Below are 21617 nucleotides of genomic sequence, written 5' to 3'. Positions count from 1 at the left end.
GTTCAGCATGTGCAAATGGCAGAGCATGCATAGATGAAGGCTTCCTCAAACAGGAATGGGGTGCAGGATTGCAGGTGCTGGAAAACAAATTGGGTAATGTTTATCAGATCAGGTGAAGACATAGCAAGTACAAATGTGATTTAAAACTCAGCAGGGGCAGGGGCAGAGCAGTGTGTGAACCTCACTGCGTTATAAGGGGCCATAGTAAGGCATTTGCCTGGCCCAAAGGTTTGCATAGCTGTTTATTGTAGCTCTGGCTAAGAGCTTGACAAGTGAATGGTGCCTCTGAGAGGCACCTCTCTTGGGGTGGGGGTGGCAGTTCAGAGACTAGGGGCGGCAGCAGCTGCTGCCTGGAGGACTCACAAAGAGAGGGGAGAGAAGAGGCTGAGGGAACACTCCACAAGGGAGGGTGTTCAAAAAAGGGTGAGAGGCTGCCAGCTCTGCAGGCAAAGGGTGACATAACTGGGCTCCTGAGCCCCACGGGGGTGCCACACAAAGAATGTAGCTTGTCAAGGGAGCCATGCACACAAAAAGGTTGAAAACCTCTGCCCTAGTGAATCCTGACTGAAATTGTACCACCCCTTTCATTGCCAATGTGACACCTTGAGCCATTATTAGCCTAACACCATTGATTTTGGTGAGTCTATTTTGTGTATAACTTAGTTGGCTACAGTCCTGGAAGATTTACTGTGCACTTGTGGATACAGAGTGCAGGTTTTTGAGGCATAAACCTTTATAGCATAGAGGCCACTTCAGATATATGATGAATAAGATGAATTAATCATAATCACAATCATTTCCTCTAATAGCAAACTCAGGACAGTTGGTTGAATGCCAACAGATGTAGAGGCGAAACAAGGCCACAGAGAAAAAGCGAGAGGATGTTTTGGGAGGAACCACCAATATTTGCAGAAGTACAATTTAAAAAACAGCAACTGTAAAGGAGCAAAAGTGTGACAAAACTAAGAGATTAATAAAATTTTAGGGCTGTATTCAGTGCTAGTTCTATTCAGAGCAGACCTAGTTAAGTAAATGGACATAGCTAACTTGGGTCCATTAATTTAAACAGTTCTACTCTAAGCAGAAATTAGTTGGATAAAACATTTATGTTTGGCCAAATTTTGGTTTAGGATTCAAACCAGCAAGGCTTTTGTCAAACGCTTCCCCTCCCCCATATCTTTTTTTTAGCAGTGTGCCTGTACAGTGTATATAGTCAAACAATACAATTTCCCTTGCATATTTAAAACACTTGTTTTAGTTTTAAGGAGCAGGGTGAGTGAGTGCAAAGGAAAAGGATGTGATTAGAGGAAGAAGAAGCTGAAATAGTTCCACAAAAATCCTGAGCTGTCCCTGAGACTACTTTCCCACAAAGAGTCCAGGTACAGCCAGCATTGCGTGGGAAAGCATAACCCACACTTCGAGGATTTATTACTATAGTACAGAGAACATGGCATAGGACCATCAGAGAGGCTGGACGCTATGTCATAGGCTTGTTACAAACCCGCATGAAGAGCCCGACTTCCGTGCTCACTTATGCTTCCATCTACTGTACTGTTGGAGTTCAAAATGAAGCAGGGCAAAGGCTAATAGAGTTCTGTCAAGAGAACAAGCTGGTCATCACAAACACTCTTTTCCAACAACACAAGAGACGACTCTACACATGGACATCACCAGATGGGCAGCATCGAAATCAGATTGATTATATTCTCTGCAGCCAAAGATGGAGAAGCTCTATACCAGGCATCCCCAAACAGCGGCCCTCCAGATGTTTTGGCCTACAACTCCCATTATCCCTAGCTAACAGGACCAGTGGTCGGGGAAGATGGGAATTGTAGTCCAAAACATCTGGAGGGCCAAAGTTTGGGGGTGCCTGCTCTATACAGTCAGCAAAAACAAGACCTGGAGCTGACTGTGGCTCAGATTATCAGCTTCTTATAGCAAAATTCCAGTTTAAACTGAAGAAAGTAGGAAAAACCACTGGGCCAGTAAGACACAATCTAAATCAAATCCCTTATGAATACACAGTGATCTGTTCAAGAAAATTGGAGATATGAAAGGACCATTTCGTTCAAATATTACCATAATAAAGGACAAAAGTGGAAAGGACCTAACAGAAGCAGAAGACATCAAGAAGTGGTGGCAAGAATACACAGAGGAATTATACCAGAAAGATATGGAGGTCTCATATACCCCAGGTAGTTTGGTTGCTGACCTTGAGCCAGACATCCTGGAGAGTGAAGTCAAATGGGCCTTAGAAAGCACTGCTAATAACAAGGCCAGTGGAAGTGATGATATTACAACTGAACTATTTAAATTTGTTAAAGATGATGCTGTTAAGGTGCTACACTCAATATGACAGCAAGTTTGGAAAACTCAGCAGTGGCCAGAGGATTGGAGAAGATCAGTCTACAGCCCAATCTCAAAGAATGGCAGTGCCAAAGAATACTCCAACTACCACACAATTGCGCTCATTTCACACACTAGCAAGGTTATGCTTAAAATTCTACAAGGCAGGCTTAAGCAGTATGTGGACCGAGAATTCCCAGAAGTGCAAGCTGGATTTCGAAGGGGCAGAGGAACCAGAGACCAAATTGCAAACGTGTGCTGGATTATGGAGAAAGCTAGAGAGTTCCAGAAAAACATCTACTTCTGCTTCATTGACTACACAAAAACATTTGACTGTGTTGACCACAGCAAACTATGGCAAGTTCTTAAAGAAATGGGAGTGCCTAATCATCTCAGCTGTCTCCTGAGAAATCTCTATGTGGGACAAGAAGCTACAGTTAGAACTGGATATGGAACAACTGATTGGTTCAAAATTGGAAAAGGAGTATTACAAGGCTGTATATTGTCTCCCTGCTTATTTAACTTATATGCAGAATTCATCATGTGAAAGGCTGGACTGGATGAATCCCAAACCGGAATTAAGATTGCTGGAAGAAATATCAACAACCTCAGATATGCTGATGACATAACCTTGATGGCAGAAAGTGAGGAGGAATTAAAGAACCTTTTAATGAGGGTGAAAGAGGGGAGCGCAAAATATGGTCTGAAGCTTAACATCAAAAAAACTAAGATCGTGGCCACTGGTCCTATCACCTCCTGCTAAATAGAAGGGAAAGAAATGGAGGCAGTGAGAGATTTTACTTTCTTGGGTTCTATGATCACTGCAGATGGTGACAGCAGTCACGAAATTAAAATACGCCTGCTTCTTGGGAGAAAAGCAATGACAAACCTAGACAGCATCTTAAAAAGCAGAGACATCACGTTGCCGACAAAGGTCCGTATAGTTAAAGCTATGGTTTTCCCAGTAGTGATGTATGGAAGTGAGAGCTGGACCATAAAGAAGGCTGATCGCCGAAGAATTGATGCTTTTGAATTATGGTGCTGGAGGAGACTCTTGAGAGTCCCATGGACTGCAAGAAGATCAAACCTATCAATCCTGAAGGAAATCAGCCCTGAGTGCTCACTGGAAGGACAGATCCTGAAGCTGAGGCTCCAATACTTTGGCCACCTCATGAGAAGAGAAGACTCCCTGGAAAAGACCCTGATGTTGGGAAAGATGGAGGGCACTAGGAGAAGGGGACGACAGAGGGCGAGATGGTTGGATAGTGTTCTCGAAGCCACCAACATGAGTCTGACCAAACTGTGGGAGGCAGTGGAAGACAGGAGTGCCTGGCGTGCTCTGGTCCATGGGGACACAACTGAATGTACAACAAACAGTACTGTAACTGTTGAGGAAGCGATTGCTTCCCATAGAAATCAGGGGAGAAATTGTTTAATTTAGCATAGCTACGATTAGGCAACAGCATTAAACCCTCACAGCGAAGTTAACAGCAATTCACGCTCAAGGCATATTTTTGTGTGGAAAAAGTGATGTGTGGAGTGGAGTTTTAAACATCTGAAAATGCAACCTATATTGATACACGAAGGGAGCATCAATGTGTGCATCAGCACACAGAGCTTCTGAGTACTGTACTGTACTGTTGAACTCTGAGTGGGTGGTGTTTTTTTTGTTGTTGAAAGGGGTAGATTTAAGCAGTTTACTCCGCGTTGCAACCGCGGCGGATTTTTTTTGCTATATTAAATAAAAAGAATAACAGCAACAATATTTTACACTGGACTATATTGCAGGCTTGTTGTTTGTGCAGCTGTTGCATGCTGCGCTCTCAGTCCTCCCCCCATAGCTGCCAAGTTTTCCCTTTTCTCGCGAGGAAGCCTATTCAGCATAAGGGAATTTCCCTTTAAAAAAGGGAGAACTTGGCAGCTATGTCCCCCGCAGATGACAGTGAACTAAACGGCAGGGTTGTGGTTAGCCATTTTCGCGACAAACACCACCCATCTGCAATATGGATATTCCACCCCACCACCCCACGCGCGCTCTTTTATTTCTTGTGGGCTGGAGAGAAAACCCGCAGGAAAGAAGAAAAAAACCAAACCAGGGAAGTGCCTTGTTTTCAGAATTTTGCCATTCTGCAATATTTTATCTCTATGTTCTTTCTGCTACGGGAAGAGAGAGGGGTTAACGCTTGATACGCGGGGGCGGTGCCGTGGAGGAAATCCTGCCTCTCAATTGGTTCATGCCAGGATGACAACAAGCGTATGGGCGGAGGCAAGTTGCGATTGGCTAAGGTCTGAGGAGCGGGGGGCAAACTCTCAGCAAGAGCGGGAAGACTCGAATTCGGAGGCGCGAGGGAGGCTTTGGCGCTTTTCGCTCATCGGCGTCGGGCGCCATGGCGGCGGCGACTAAGGTGAGTCCAGTGTAGGTTTGGCTCACGCCTGGAAACTGCCGCCTATCAGCGGCTGGCGGTGCGAGAGGGAACGGAGGACATTTGTCTTGGCGGCTGTCGGCGGCCCCGCGGGAAGCACCTAAGGGAGCAAGAACTACAACTCCCAGCATACATTGCGGCTAACCTCGGGTGTCCTGCCCCCCCCAGTGTCTTTGAACTACTGTATGGTCCTCGGAGGGGGAATGCACTGCTACCGTTTCAGACTCGTGTGTGTGTGTGCTTTTAATTTGTCTTGTCTTGTTTTGTTATTCATTCATTGCCTTCCTATCCCACATTTTCATCCAAGGTGGCTACATGGTCCTACCCCCTCCTCGTTTAATTCCCCTCAACAACCCTGTGAGGTAGGTTAGGCTGAGAGGTAGTGACTGGCCCACGGTGACCCAGTGAGCTTCATGGCTAAGGTGGGAATTGTACCCTAGTCTCCTAGGCGACTGCTGTATTAACATTCGCCGATGTCTGTCATCAGGATGTCACCGATAGGAGTGTAATATACAGTCTCACCTCGGTTTAAGTACACTTTGGTTTGAGTACTTTCATTTTAAGTACTCCGCGGACCTGTGTACTCAAAAGTGTGGGAGATTGTTGAAGAGTGCCTCTCCCCACTGCACACATACTAACCAGAGCAAAACTAGCACTGCCCAATGCCTTCATTGGGATTCATAATCTCTCTCCCATGCCTGCTTTGTATAACTTTGATCCTTACACTATACTGTACAACTTACATCCGTGGGAACTTCTACTGTGTAGTCTGATAAGCATGCTGAGTTTGATCAATGTACCATGCAGCAGTTTATGGTTCTGATTTTTAAACGAGAAGCATGTCACTGTTGTGTTAATCATGCCAGACTCACTCTCTGGGCAATATTGCCATGCAGACATTACACAATTGTTAAGTATAGAATGGAACCCTGAAGAACTCTGCTCCTAAGGGCCCGATGTCATTTTCTTTGCAGTTGGGAGGTGAATGGTGTTGGAGTTGGCTTCTATTTTAAAATTCCATTATCAAAACATTTGCATGTGTTTGTCTCTTTTGTCATACTTATATATGTTTGTGGCTTACAGATTCAGTTGGATGTCGAGGATCTGAAATCTCAGGAAGTGTCTGACAGCGATTCAGACAGCGGACAGGGAAGCTGTGAAATGACTTCTCCAACACAGATAAACAAAGGAGTTGCATCTGTTGACGGTGAAGGTCAGTAATTTACTGTCTTTAAAAACAAAAGGGCGTTATAGAGGTCATTGCATTATTTCAAAGAAATGTCCTATACAACAGTAAATATCTCTAACGTATATAAATGTGACATATATATATAATTTACCCAACATCATGCACACAGTAAGTTAATCCATTTTTCATAGGAGCCTCTCCATGCATATTTGATACCTCGCTGCCTACCCCTCTCTCCCACAAAGTTTTGAAAGCCATTTTGATATTGGGACTGCTTTCCTGAAACTGATTTTTAAAAAATAATAAATATTTCTTAGTATTTTCCAAAGTGGAAAACAATAGAACTGAACATTAAAAGTCAAAACATAACAAGGCTTGCTGAAGCCGATTTAAGAAGGAAATAATTACATGCACACATCTGGTCCTTACACTCCTATGAGCTGTAGTAGTTTGTGGATTGTTACCGGAGCAGGGAGGAAATAGAGCCTACAGGAGCTAAATTGCACAATAAAGTTCAATTAAATTACATTGAATTCAGCGTTGCTTATCTTTGACTGCAGTATGTAACTGAATCTGCAATATTTCAAGTGAGGAAAAGAGGGTAAGAAATAAGTTTAACTGCTTTTAAAATATGTGTGTGTTTAAAAAGATGCATGCCATAAAGATGTGAAACTTATATTTTTGACAGATTCTGATGAAGAGATATATGTGACTAAGAGAGTCAAATGTAAGAAGTTCCTCCCAGACAGTGACAGTGAAAGAGAAGACCTGGCTCCTGAGAAATCGGAGGCTGCAACTGGGGATATGGAAAGCATGAAGGAAAATGATGATACATTTGCTGCTAAGGAGAAGAAATCCAACCTAATCTTCCAGGCTCTGCAAGACAGTGATGATGATGATGAAGTGGACAACTTGTTCCATAATAAGAACCTTGGAATGTATCCAGAGCTTGGTTTGTCTGAACATAAGTTGGAGAACTCTGGGAAAAAACACAAGAACCACAGAATCCATTGTATAAAGGAAATTATTGAAAAAGAAAAGGGTGCCCCAAGGAAAAGGAGGAAGGAGAAAGAGGAAAAAATGAAAGCTATTAGAGATACCATAAAGAAAGGAGAGGCAGAAGAAGGGAAGGTATGTTGGGAATGAGAAGAACATTTTAAGGCATTGGGCTTTGATGGAGTCATTGTGTGCACCCAAGGTAAAGTCCAATCTAATGCCAAGTGATGTATTTATATTTTGTGATTCATGCCTCATGTTACATTGACTGGCATGTACACAAGTGTCTCACCAGCTGCATTGTTAAACTGAAATGTCAGCTATAGCATTATGGTATGGTAGTCCAACTTGCTGCTGTAACAGGAGAGAATAAGGCACAGTCTAGATAAGTAGCTCACCATGCAACTGTTCTTGTTTTCATGTCACTTAAGAGGACAGATGGCCATTGCATAATTGAATGTTCCCCTCTATTCTAAAAAACTCTTATCTCATGCACAACACCACTTTTATATAGAAAATGTGATGGGTAGGAGTAATCTAATATAGGCTTCTCTTGATGTACTGATTTTCCATGTATAAACATTGATTGAATGCTTACCCACAACATATAATCCTTTGCTCAGTGTGAAGCAGTACAGGCCAGGGACAGTTTTATTGCATGTTATGTTGTTTGTCTAAACTGGGTCAGGGTTTGAATGCAAATAGGATGGGAAGCGTGTGGTGCTACAGACGTTTTTGGACTTTCTGCTCCTATCAGCCTCAGCCAGTGTGATGGTTGTCAGGAATGATGAGAGTTGTACTCCAATAGTATCTGGAGGGCCAGAGATGCCCCACTTCTACTGTGGTGCATGGTATATAATGGGGCTTTGTACTACAGGCGTCTCCCCACTTTTACGTGCAATCTATTCACGCGTGATCACGTATGCGGCACCAGGAAATAAATAAATAAATAAATAAATAAATAAATAAATAAATAAATAAAATGGAATCATACCAGGAAATGACAGAAGAGAGAGTCTTCATGGCTTATAAGGAAACCATCTTCAGATCCTAAAGATGATGTCAGTGAGGGTGGAGGAGGCCCTGAAGAGAGGCTCAGCAGGGCTTGCTTAGGTTGCTCAGTCTCCCTGCAGTAGGAGTAGCAGCCACTTTCCAAAGTGACCTCCAGCAAGCTCCAGAGCTTCAACTCTAGATATTTAGTTTGGATTGAAGAGAGAGCTGGAGAGCAGGAAAAAGCAGGTGCTCCCGACTTACATGATTTTCACTTATGTGTGTGGGGCCCCGAATTGTAACTTCTACATGAGTGGAGGGTGGTCGCCCGTGGTTGGCTTTACTGTGAACTCATATTATGCAGTTGAAAAAAATGATTTCCTTTCTATTTATATAGGAAAGAGGGGGAGGTAGCAACTGCTAACTATTTCCTATATTCTACCTTTCTTGGGCCAGGAGGACAGTGAGAGGTTTTCTTTCAATGACAGTGGGTGCCTGCTGGCTGATAAAGACCTCTTTGAGAATGGCTTAGAGGAAGAGGATCCCCTTCTTCAAGATGAAGAGTCTCTAGAGTTGATAAAAACTGCAGGGAAAGAGAAAGTGAAAAAACGGAAGGTGAGTAATGCTAAACCATCCAAGGAAAATATACAAAGTATTTTTTTTTGTTTTGTTTACCTGAACATATTGCCAATCAGTTTTACTGGATGATCCCAAATTATAGTTGGGTGGTGACCAGAGGCAGAGCCTTTAAAGTGATGCCATATTTGTGGAATTCAAGTGGAGAGGGTTATAGGAAGATTCCAAATGTACTGCATTGGAGCATCTTCAAAGCACGGCGTCCCAGTGTGAAATTGGTGGGGATCTGCGGCAAACACCACAGAAACCTCAGAAATAAATGTTTGGTATTTCTGTATGCAATACTCTGTACAACAGTTTCTTTTGGCATGTTAAATTTAATTGCCTTTCCCACCAATACTGGTTCTGAGAGTGAAAATGACAAACAAGATGGATGAATATGAGCAGGCACCCCCAAACTTCAGCCCTCCAGATGTTTTGGACTACAATTCCCATCTTCCCCGACCACTGGTCCTGTTAGCTAGGGATCATGGGAGTTGTAGGCCAAAACATCTGGAGGGCCGCAGTTTGGGGATGCCTGAATATGAGGAACGTCTATTGAAGGAACCTAAAAATGACACCCACACCTATTCACTTTTAGTTTTGTTTCTATCTCACTTTTTTGTATGGTACTTAACAGCACCTCATCTTCCATCCTGCGTATGCCTAACTTTTAATTGTGTCTAAGCCACATGTTTGCTCAAAGCTGTCTTTTCATTTTTGTTGAGGAGCGGAAGGCAGCCAAGCTGGGTAAGGAAGCCATCAAACAGCTCCACAGCGAGACTCAGCGGCTTGTCAGAGGTAAGATTTCAAAACGTTTTGCAAGATTCTGTATGCATGTAGAAGTTTCCAGGTTCTCTTAAAGCCTGGTATCGCCCACTTTAAAAACACGTTAAAGGAACTGACAACAGAATGTGGACCTCTCTTTGCCACAGACCTTGGAGATTCATTTGCTAGGCAGTACTGTGCTTGTTAGAGCAATGGTCTGACTTGGTATAAAACAGCTTCATATGTTCCTTTTAAGATTTTTGTGTTTTTATCATTAAAAGTTAAACCAAGGCCATACTATTCAAAACTTTCCTTCTTTGTATCCACACAGACCAGTTTAATCCTTTTGTTTCTTTTCTGGTAGAAGCCAACATCCCTCTCCCATATCACCTACCAGAAGCCAAAAGTGTCCATGAATTCTTCAAGCGCAAACCTCGTCCTGCCTTCCAGGGAAGTGCTATGACTTTGCTAAAGTAAGTCAAGCTTGCTTCTAACTTGTTTCTTTTCATGATACAGGCACCTGTAGGTGTTGTAGTAGTGCTGTTATAGAATAGGACTGGATGCAGAATTAATCTTTTTAAAATCACAATTTCATTAATTTAGTTTTTCAAGATAGCCTACAAAAGACTCATAAAACAAATATAAAACATATCAAAAAAATCAGAAACAAAAAAATTAGGAGATGGTTTCTTTTCATTATGATTATATTGAATTGACTCAAAATGGGCTAAAACAAAATGAACATCAGTAGAACATGTTGCACAATTTAACTCTCCTGCTCCACATGAGAAGGCATTACTGTGTCTAGCTATTGGCAGAAATCTGTAATAATTATTCAGCAATCCCCCCCCCCCTTTATTCATGGATAAATAGGCAAAATACTGCTTTCTGCCCTTAGCCTGATTTCTTCATTTTCTCAAATGAACAAGTTTAAGATTGGTAGTGATCTAACTTGTATTCCCACCCCCGACAGATCAACTAAATATCAGCCCAGTCTGGATGAAGAAAGTCCTGTTCCAAAAAACCCAGGTATCGATTGCAGTGAGAGTTGGAGAGAACAATTTAACCAATCAGCAGTGAGAGTATTGGCAGCAGGGCTTGATCTGCAAGCTTCGGCCCCCTTGAACCCTGCTTCTGCCAGCACAGATGAAACTTCTACTGGTGAAGTGGGAAATTTGGCAAAATATTGTCTTGAGGAAAATGAACAGGGCAGTGATTCCAAAATTGAGTGCCTTAAGGAGGAGCTGAGTTCTGGAAAGCAAGAAAAGCCTGGTCAAATCCCTGCAGAATGCATCAAATCAGTAGAGAATGAAGTGGAAGAAAACTTACTTGAGCAAGTGGAGGCGCAATCTTCAGACCTGGGTGGAAAGCCCAAAGACATTGTGAAGCCACAGGAAGCAGTGTTGTTAGCTCCTGCTGAAAAAACAAAGAAGTCCAAGCTAGATCGGCTTCGGGAGCTGGGAGTAGACCTGACAATCAAGCCTAGGCTGTGTTCCGGGGATGATTCGTTTATTAATCTTGATGAGCCAGAATCTAACAGAGGTGTGGTACCAGTATCCAGTATCTTGCTATGTTGTGATTCTTATTCTCTTGCTATTGCTTATATGACAAAAGATTGAAAAGGGAATTGCTAGGGAAGTTTGCATTGTAGGGGAGGGGAAGGTAAAAAAAAATAGATTTTTCATTCTTCCATGGTATCTTCTCCTAAAACGTTTGAGTTCAATGGTCAGGTGCTATCTGCCACTTTGGATATTGAAATCATTTGTTTCTGTGTAACATGTCTAGAATTGTGACATGCTTTGCTTAAATCAGGTTGTTTTTAGGCCTCCATAGGATATTCACTTAGCATGGTTTAGTTGAGTCTCTCGCTCATATTTAAGCAAGAACACTTTTTCACAAGCCTTCCCACCCACCTAGTATTAATAATTGTGACACATAGCAGTAGAAAACATAAATCGGCACTCTTCCATTAGGAACACAAGAACCTGCCTTATATCAAGTAAGACCATTAGTCCATCTAGTCCAGTACAACCTACACTGACTGGTAGTGGCCTTTCAGTGTTTCAGATGGAGGGCATTCTCAGCCCTACCTTGAGATGCTGGGGGTTGAACCTGTAACCTTCTGCATGCAAAGCAGATGCTCTACCACTGAGCTACGGCCCTTCTCCTTAAGGCTTCTTCAAATGCTTGCCATCACAGTTACCTAGATGTAGTTCCTAATTTCCAAAGGTGTCCTAAAAAGTGTCCCTTAATTTTTGACAGCTGAGGTGCTGTTTGAGGGATGACACTATTTTATTGTCTCAAACCCATCAAGAGTTAAGAAGACTTTTGACATCTTTTATTCAATTGTTAGTGCAAGAAAAACTAAAAAATTATTATGAAAAGGCAGAAGATTTGGCTTTTGCTCATAGGTTTAACCCCAGAATTGTGCTACGTTCATGAGAGAACTATTTTCAACAAAAAATTCAGAAACCCCAACAGATGCTGGCAATTCTTAACAGGAAGACTCTTTTATTTTTCAACTTGATTGATTTTAGGTAACTTTAGATCCAGCTGAAGTAAGTTTAATTGGCTTTTAAAAAAACGAAAATTACAAAGTCTTTCACCAACAAGTAATAATAGAATGTTTTCTTTTCTTTTCTAAACCCCCCCCCCCCCCGGGAAAACAGAACTAGATGCTTTGAAGGAACGCTTTGTGAAGCATGCACTTTACACAACCAAGCCAAAAGCAGAACGAACGGTGGGCTTGAATATCATTCGGAAAGAGACCACCCATGAGGGCAAGGAGGAGCTGAAAGCAGATGTGGTGGCAGTGACGTTGGCTGCAGAGACTGTGGAGGGTGCAACCCATGCAAAGCCAGGTACGCTTTGAGAGAGCACAGGGGCAAGGTTTATTGGGTGGGGATGCTTCCATCAGTTCTCGGGTGCTTGTCACAAATAGAGCTGCAATGGTGACTCAACCAATATAGATTACTTTGTCAGTAACATTTTGATACGCTAAAAAGGTGCCCCTTGATTAGAAAGCAGGTTTTTAGTTTCTTACATTAAAAAAAAAAAGCAGATTCGCAAAGCTGCTGATGGCAAGCAGCACCTTTGAGAAAGGGAACTGACTAAGATGATGCCTACTGCAACACAAGCACGCATCACTTAGAAAAAACAAAAAATATTATTCATCTTAATTTAAAATAATCTTTGTTGCTCATACAGGTTTAATTGATTGACTCACATTTCCTTAATTGTCCAAATTTTAGTCAATTGAATCACAGCCCTAGTCCCACATGATGAGTAGCTCTGTCCTCTTGATGATACAGTATCCCCAGTTAACCCCTCGTTGCCTACAAAAATCTATGCTTCAGGTAGGACCAATCGTCCTTTTTAGCATAAAGCAAATAAGATCTCACAAGCCTGAATAATAATAATAATAATAATAATAATAATAATAATAATAATAATAATTGTGAGGGACAGGGGATATCGCGAAGTCCCTCCCCTCCTAAGTTCAAGCCAATCCCCGAGCACAGGGGGAAGCAGAGAGAGTTCCGATTCCAGTGGGGAAGCAGGAAGTCGTGTCCGAGGCTCAGGCAAGGTAGAGGAGCCAGGGTCCCAGGTGGGACAGGAAGGGGCGAATAAGGGCGGGAGACCCATCCCCCCAACTCCGGAATTACGCAGAAAGAGGAGGGGAAAGAGGATGGGTCTGCCAAAGCTTTTGTGTTGGAGAAAGACGCGCCAAAAGCCATTAGGAGGTTCTGAAACCGACTGACCACATCACTCCGTGTAAATAGCGATGACTTGAGCACTGTAAATACGCAGCACCAATAAAAGAATAAAATGCAGAGCTGCGTAGCGTCGTTACTCTGAAGTAGTCCACTCTGGCCACTGTGACAGCAACCTCCTAATCCTTTTTGGGCTACTTTGGAGTTGCCGGGATGAGCGTGTCAGAGGCGGAGAAATGGCGGCAGATCGCGGAGCAAGCCCAGCAAGAACTGCAGCAGCTGTCGCTGCAGGCGCAGGGGGAATTGAAGGCAGCTAAAGAGGAGACTAAGAAGGTCCAGGACGACCGGCTACAACTTGCGGAACAGGTGAGAGCGCTTCAGGAAAAAGAGCAGCAATTAAGGGCGGTGGCGGTAGACCTCCAAAACAAGCTGGATGCAGAGAAAAACAAGGCGGGAGGGGCACCCCAAGTCCAAGTGCTGCCAGGAAGGAGAGCCGGGACCCTAGTAAGCAAGTTCAATGGAGACCCGAGGGAATTTCAGGGCTTTGAGACTGAGATTGTGTATGCTCTTGAGCTGCACCACGATGAGTTCCCTGATGATGAGCACAGGGTAGCGTTTATTGTGGAGCACCTTACCGGGGCAGCCAGGGAGTGGCTAAGACCGTTAATTGCAACAAGGAATCCTTGCATGAAGAATGTCAAACTATTTCTAGAAGGTTTGAAAACGATGTATTCGTCCAATAGTCATATGGACCAGACTAAGGAGGAACTTCATAATTTACGCCAAGGAAATATGACAGTTCGCGCGTATTGGGCGAAATTCACCATGCTGGTGCACAGATTGGGGTGGGAACTAGAGTCCCCCCCAATGCAAGCGGCGTTCTACTTGGGGTTGCATGAGGAGGTGAAGGATGAGCTCTCGAGAGGTCCAAAGCCCAGTAATATGGATCAGCTGAGCAAAGCGGCTCTGGCGGTGGGGGTGAGACAGGAATCCCGGTGGAGCGACAAGCAAGCAACGCGCGCAAAGCGGGCTTGGTTCCCACGGTCGCAGGAGAGGCCACTCCCCCAACAACCCTTTCAAGCCACGCCTGGGGCCAGTCAGGACCAGGAACCCATGCAGATTGATAGCGCGCGGGCTTTTCAAACCCCAGCGGCGCCAAGACGCAAGGAGGGAAGGGGTGGGAATTGCTTTCTCTGCAACTCCCCCCAGCATCTCGTCAGAGACTGCCCACATCGCAGGGAGTGGCAAGGAAAGGCGGGAACGGTTGTGCCCTCCCCCACTGACGCAGCACCACAGCAGGGAAACGGGAAAGCCTGGCTGCAGGAGACAAGGGGCGGCAGCCAGGCACAGTCAGCAGACAACAGCCCCAGCCCACCCACCCGCACAGAGAGGAGCAGAGCCAGCCCACCCCTCCCAGAGCAGGAGTGGTTCTAGAAGTGACGCTCACGCTTCCAAATGGCTATCCCCTGACAGTCCTCGCCCTAATTGACAGTGGGGCGTCAGCGAACTTCTTCTCGAGAAACTTTGCAGAAGAGCACCAGATCCAGCTTCTGCAGCTGGATTTTCCTCTGCACGTGGCAACCATTGACGGCAGAGAGCTGCTGGGAGGGGCCATCACTCATCAAACCCCCCCCATGAGAATGACGGTTGGAAGGCACTCAGAGACACTGGCATTCAACGTCACCACCATCTCAGACCCCCCCATCGTTTTGGGCATGAGCTGGCTGGCGCGCCATGACCCCTCCATAAGTTGGCACCAGAGATGCATCACTTTTGGATCGGACTTTTGCCTGGAACATTGCATGCAGCACCAACCAGGGGAGGGGCCTCCGATAGCCACGGTGGCCACCATGCACGTCAAAGGGGGTGAAGCGATACCCAAGCCGTACTGGGACCTGCAGGAGGTCTTCAGCGAAGCGGAGTCCGACCACCTACCCCCACACAGGCCTTTTGACTGCCAAATCAACCTGGTGCCAGGGGCAACTATACCCCCAGCCAAGCTGTACGCCATGTCAGACCAGGAACTGGAAGATCTGCGCGCTTTCATCGACAAGAACCTCAAGCGGGGGTTCATCAGAGAAAGCAAGGCAGCAGGGGGCAGCCCGGTCTTCTGGGTGGACAAGAAAGACACGCAACAGCGCCGTCTTGTGGTGGATTTTAGACGCCTGAATTCAGTGACAGAGCCAGTGGCTTTCCCCATGCCCAGAGTGGATGATCTCCTGACAGCGGCACGCAGGGGCAAGATTTTCACCAAGCTAGACCTGAGGGGGGCGTACAACTTGATCAGGATCCGGGAAGGCGATGAATGGAAAACCACGATGTTCACGCCTCTGGGCTCTTTTGAATATCTGGTGATGCCCTTCGGGTTGCAAGGGGGCTCAGCATGCTTCCAGGCCTTCATGCACCACGTCCTGGGGTCCCTCCTCTTCAGGAAATGCTTGGTCTTCCTGGATGACATCCTTATTTACTCCAATGACCCAGTGCAGCACGTGAAAGATGTCAGGGAGGTGTTGCAGCGCCTGAAGGAGAACCACCTGTATGTGAAGCTGGAGAAGTGCAAGTTTCACACCAAGGAGGTGGACTTCCTGGGCTACAAGCTGTCAGACAAGGGGCTGGCGATGGACAAGGACAAGGTGCAGGCCATCCTGGACTGGCACAGCCCCAGGACTCGCAAAGATGCCCAACGCCTACTAGGCTTCGCCAACTTCTACAGGAAGTTCATCAAGAACTTCTCTCGCGTTACGGCTCCCATCACGGACTGCCTGAGAGGCAAGCAGAAGTTCAGGTGGACACCAGAGGTGCAAGCAGCGTTCGAAAGCCTCAAGAGGGTGTTCGCCTCAGATCAGAACCTGTTCCACGTGGTTCAGGACGCGCCCCTACGCGTGGAGACAGATGCTTCTGATAAAGCTGTGGGCGCCATTTTGTTGCAACTGGACGCCAACCGAGAGTGGAGACCCTGTGCCTTCTTCTCCAGGAAATTGACTCAGCCAGAGCGAAACTACACAGTGTTTGATCGGGAACTTCTGGCGATCCACGCTGCGTTCCAGCACTGGAGACACTTCCTGGTGGGCGCCAAGCACCCCATCCAGGTGTGCACAGACCACAAGAACCTGGAGTTCTGGAGAACTGCCAGGGTGCTCAACCAGCGGCAGATACGGTGGGCAGAGTTCTTCTCGAACTTCAACTTCTCCATACACTACATCCCGGGAGAGCAGAATGTCAGGGCGGATGCCCTCTCCCGCAAGCCAGAGTACATGGAGGAGGAGGCGCCACCGGCACCCAGGCACATTTTCCCCCCATCAGCATGGTCCTGCGGAGCAGCAGTGGTGAGCGAGGCAGAACTCACAGCACTGACGGCAGCGGATGAATTTGCCAACCGCATCTGCAGAGAACTGAGAAGGGGGGGGGGGAGCAGGCAAAAGACTTTGCAGAACGCAGGGGGCTGCTTTTCTACAAGGGTGCACTGTACCTGCCCACCACCCAGCTTAGACGTACGGTCCTCAAGCAGATGCACGACAACCCAACGGCGGGTCATTTTGGGAGGGACAAAACCACTCACCTAGTCATGAGACACTTCTGGTGGCCAGGGGTGCGGGAAGATGTTCGAGACTATGTACGGGGCTGTGACACCTGCCAGCGGGCAAAGGTGGTCAGAGCAGCGCCACCGGGATTGCTGGAGCCCTTAGCCACGCCACACAGGCCGTGGGAAGTGGTGTCCATGGACTTCATCACAGATCTGCCTTCTTCCAGGGGCAAGACCGCAGTGTTGGTGGTGGTGGACCTCATGTCCAAAATGTGCCACTTTATACCGTGTGCCAGGGCGGTCTCGGCAGAAGAGACAGCCAAACTGTTTGTGGATCACGTATTCAGACTGCATGGATTACCCTTAAGGGTTATTTCGGATCGTGGCCGCCAATTTGTTTCCAGGTTCTGGCGGCGGCTCATGAACCTCCTGCAGGTGGAGGTCAGCTTGTCGACGGCTAGACACCCGCAGACCAATGGACAGGCGGAGAGGGTCAACGCCATTCTGCAGCAGTACCTGAGATGCTACGTCAGCCAGAGGCAAACGGACTGGGTGGATCGCCTGCCACTGGCAGAATTTGCCTACAACAATGCGGTGCACGTCTCCACAGGGGTGTCGCCCTTTAAGGCCAATTACGGGCGTGACCTCAGATCTTTCCCTGAGAGGGAGGGGGAGGAGGAGGAGGAGGGCCCACAGGCTGAGGATTGGGCAGAGGAACTGGAGACGGTGCACCAGCAGCTCAGAGAACACTTGGAGAGAGCCAAGGAAGCGTACAAGAGGGGGGCAGATCGCCACAGGCGACCGGGGGAGGTCATTAGGGTGGGGGACAAAGTTTGGTTGTCCTCGGAGGGCCTTCCCATCAGAGGGCGATGCAAAAAGCTGGCGCCCAGAAGGTTGGGCCCCTTCACGGTCACGCAACAGGTCAACCCGGTGGCATACAGGCTGGCACTGCCAGAGGACATGAGGGTGCACCCAGTGTTTCATAGATCGCTGCTGTCGCCGTACAGGGAAAGCAGCAGGCTCCGAGACAGCGAACAAACCCCTGAGGGAGGGGGGGAGAGGGAAGGCAGGGAGCAACTCAATGAGGCCACAGCCATCCTGGATTCAAGGTGGGGGGTGGGGGGCCTGGAGTACCTCATGGCATGGGAGGATGCTCCACCGTCCCAGAATGAATGGGTCCCAGCCACTCAGATACAGGAGGAATTCCTGGTAGAAGAATTTCACGCCCTTTTTCCCCATAGACCCAAGCCCTGGCACATGGAAAGGGAGGGGGCGGGGGAGGAAGCACGGGAGAGCAGTTCACCATGGCGCTGGGAAGCGGAGTTTGAGGAACCAGAGGATGAGGTATGGGTGTCACCGAGATCCACCCAGTCAGAGGAAGGAGCAGATTGGCAGAACATTTTTACCCCCACCAGCTCTGACGCCACAGACTTTTTGGGATTCCCGTCCTCCCAGGCGGAAGGGGGGGGGCTTGCAGGACTGGGGGGAGGTGTTCACACCAACGGGCTCGGAAAGCACTGAGTTCTTAGGCTTCCAGTCGTCACCGACACCTGGGGGGGACCTGGGGAGGGGTGAAGGAGAGCTTGGGAGGGGGGTGGATGTGAGGGACAGGGGATATCGCGAAGTCCCTCCCCTCCTAAGTTCAAGCCAATCCCCGAGCACAGGGGGAAGCAGAGAGAGTTCCGATTCCAGTGGGGAAGCAGGAAGTCGTGTCCGAGGCTCAGGCAAGGTAGAGGAGCCAGGGTCCCAGGTGGGACAGGAAGGGGCGAATAAGGGCGGGAGACCCATCCCCCCAACTCCGGAATTACGCAGAAAGAGGAGGGGAAAGAGGATGGGTCTGCCAAAGCTTTTGTGTTGGAGAAAGACGCGCCAAAAGCCATTAGGAGGTTCTGAAACCGACTGACCACATCACTCCGTGTAAATAGCGATGACTTGAGCACTGTAAATACGCAGCACCAATAAAAGAATAAAATGCAGAGCTGCGTAGCGTCGTTACTCTGAAGTAGTCCACTCTGGCCACTGTGACAATAATAATAATAATAATAATAATAATAATAATAATAATTTATTTATACCCCACCCATCTGGCTGGGTCTCCCCAGCCACTCTGGGCAGCTTCCAACAGAAATATTAAAATACAATAATTTATTAAACATTAAAAGCTTCCCTAAACAGGGCTGCCTTCAGATGTCCTCTAAAAGTCTGGTAGTTGTTTTTCTCTTTGACATCTGGTGGGAGGGTGTTCCACAGGACGGGTGCTACTACCGAGAAGGCCCTCTGCCTGGTTCTTTGTAATTTGGCTTCTCACTGCAAGGGACCTGCCAGAAGGCCATCGGCACAGGCCGCTCCTTCAGGTATACTGGACTGGAGCTTTCCTTCTCCTCTCCTAGCTGGAATTGCTGGTTCTCTTAGTCAGCAAATGAGTTCCCGAACACCCCCAACCCCAATTTCAAATAAACTTCCATTGCTTTTAAAATTAATTGTTGGTGGCATCATTAAAATGTTTGCCTGGGGCAATGACATTTCTGTGTGTCTGTTAAAATGTGCATCTTAGCAGATTTATGCTTACCAGGTGAAAAGCTACAAATGCTTAAGGCTCAACTGCAGGAGGTCATGAAGCTCCGCAGGATGGAGGAACGCCAGAAGCGGCAAGCATTGTATAAATTGGATAATGAGGATATGGCGGAAGAGGAGGAGGAAGAGGAGGAGATGACAGATGAATCTGAGGAGGAGGAAGAGGAAGGCAATCAAGAGGTCTTTCCTTCATTTTGTTTTACATTTTATTCTCTTTTGGCCTACTTCAACAAGTTCTAGTGTATTGCTGACTTCTCACAAAACTGTCCAGGAACTATGAGACTCAGGAATTTGTGCCATGTTTAATATTGGCCTTTTGCCAAATTTATCTGAAATAAAAATTGTAATTAAGTAAATGTGGCTTCAGCTCCCCACACAGCTAGGCACTGAAGTCCAGGCTTTTATCTTGTCCACTTCACTGTTGGAAATTTTGTAGCCAGAAATTTGTTTTGATTTATGAAGCAATTTCCCCTGAGGAAATACAGAAATTCAGGCAGGTAGCCACAGAACCCTGAAGGGCCACTTTGTCTCGTTCCATACCTCTTAAAAGCCACACAGTGGGGCTCTGAATATGAGACAGTAGGAAACGAGGCCAAGAATGACATAGCTGTGCAGAGTATCAACTAGCAGCATATCTTAGAAGCCCTGTTGCAAGGAAATGAAGCATTGCAAAGCCAGGCAGAGTTGTGATTAACAGGTACTTTAGTTTGGCTTAAATATACATATCTGCCCCCCTAGCAAGACCAATTTTGCAATTTTACTGTAGGCAGAATAAATTAAACAAAGGCAACAACTGTTGCATCTAAGTTTTGGAGTTCTGCAAAAATTTAGTAATTGTTTAGAAGACTTGAAAAGCAAGTTTTGATCTGAATTATCAAAGTGGGGTACATTATTAATATACTTGGAATCTGTAAAATACAGCAATAAAAATGGGCCAAATCAAAAACGAAGGGAGCAATCTCTGATCATAAAACATTGTGAATGTCAAGTAGCAGCAGATTCCTCTATTGCAGAGTTTATGCCACCCATGATGGATCATGTCCAGCTGCAAAAGAGGGCATCTGTCTGGGCTCAACATGTTCTCGGACTCTCCTGGCACCTGCTTTTAAATGCTAGGGATCAGAATTGGGAAAAGAAGAAGAAAGAATATAAGGAAGTACATATTCTTCACTGCTGAGATACTCTTGCAGCATGTTAGGAGGAAGGGCTTCTGAACCGGAGACTAGTAGTTTGAGATAGACCAGCTCTAGAAATTAAGTGTTGGCCTTCTGGATCAGTTATCCCAAAAGAGGGATGGGGCAGGAAGTAGGGAATGGGAACTGTGATCAGCAACCACTTCTTTATCCTTGCTGCTGGTGGCCCCTATTGTACAGTACCTCTTTTCTTAGTCTGAGCTTTTGGCAGATACTGGCTCCATCTTTTTAAGATGTTGACTGTAACTATAAGGGCTAGAAACTGGTTTATCGCATATATTGAAAGAAGAGACTGAAGAAGTCTAGATAACATGAGAATTTTGCTGGATTAGATCAAGAGTCTATCTAGTTCAGCATCTTGTTTCCCATAGTGCCAAGCCAGATGCTTGTGGGTTTTGCAGAGGCAAGTCAGGAAGGCAACGTTCTTCTGTTGTCTCCTAGCAACTGGCCTAATCCTTTTTTTAAAGTCCTGTTTTGTAACAGTAGATTTCATAAGAGTTTTCACTGGTCGCCGTAAAAGTGTATGCATTTGAAGCCATCAACTATTTGTGTTTAAGCATATCCATAAGCAAAAGTTCACTCACTGTGGAATTTGGTATATGTGTGTGTATATTCCACTAGACGGTGGAGTATCTTCTTGGTGAGACAGAGGAAGATAATGAGGAGCTGGAAGAGCAAGGCCCTGCAGATAGTGACAAAGAAACTGACAAAGAATCGGTTGATGAGGAAAGAGCGGCCAACTTTGTGCACTGCACTGCTGTTCCAAAACTTTCCTCAACGGAGTCAACCTTGCTGCTGTTCAAGGATAACTCTTCAAAAACAGGGTAAGCTTTAGTTTTATTACAGGGCTAGCCAACATGGTAAACTCCAAATGTTCTTGGAATCCAATCTGAGCCAGCATAGCCAATCATCCAGTGTGTCCAACAGCAACTGGAGGGCACCACATTGGCTATCCCTGATTTATGGAGTGGTCCTTATTACCTTTTAATAATATGATTATCCTTCATTTGAGCTGTTACTGTTTCTTGCAGGTGTTTTCTTCCAAGTGAAAAAGCTGAGGTGGAAGAAGCTGTGGGAAGATCACACAAGCCAGGTAATATATCTGCGTATCTGTAGCTGGCATGCTCTATCTTGTCCGTTTTTTCATACTGTGCCTTTGAACGACAAACTAAGCTACTCTTGTAACTAAAATATATGTCTTGAAAACTTTTATATATAAGTCTTTCTGCTTGTTCTCTTCATGATTGAATGGTGGGCAAGCATTTTACCAAAGCATACTTCAAAAAT

General features: G+C 46.1%; 1 protein-coding gene across 1 annotated transcript in view; it reads left to right on the top strand.

Annotated features, from left to right (window-relative positions):
* The first annotated feature begins 4665 nt into the window (after window positions 1-4665).
* Window positions 4666-21617, top strand: part of CLSPN (claspin) — a 30388-nt gene continuing 13436 nt past the window's right edge. The window contains exons 1-11 of the mRNA XM_035119158.2: window positions 4666-4751; window positions 5853-5982; window positions 6647-7089; window positions 8401-8559; window positions 9288-9360; window positions 9692-9800; window positions 10301-10869; window positions 11997-12188; window positions 19136-19317; window positions 20952-21154; window positions 21362-21423. Coding sequence (XP_034975049.2) covers window positions 4734-4751; window positions 5853-5982; window positions 6647-7089; window positions 8401-8559; window positions 9288-9360; window positions 9692-9800; window positions 10301-10869; window positions 11997-12188; window positions 19136-19317; window positions 20952-21154; window positions 21362-21423 — 2140 coding nt within the window. The 5' untranslated portion in view covers window positions 4666-4733. The remainder of the gene's footprint in view (window positions 4752-5852; window positions 5983-6646; window positions 7090-8400; window positions 8560-9287; window positions 9361-9691; window positions 9801-10300; window positions 10870-11996; window positions 12189-19135; window positions 19318-20951; window positions 21155-21361; window positions 21424-21617) is intronic.

This window comes from Zootoca vivipara, chromosome 6 (assembly GCF_963506605.1).
Source record: "Zootoca vivipara chromosome 6, rZooViv1.1, whole genome shotgun sequence".
In the NCBI taxonomy this organism is placed as follows: Eukaryota; Metazoa; Chordata; class Lepidosauria; order Squamata; family Lacertidae; genus Zootoca; species Zootoca vivipara.
Note: the sequence above shows the minus strand (reverse complement) of the source record. Positions and strands in the feature narration are given on the sequence as shown.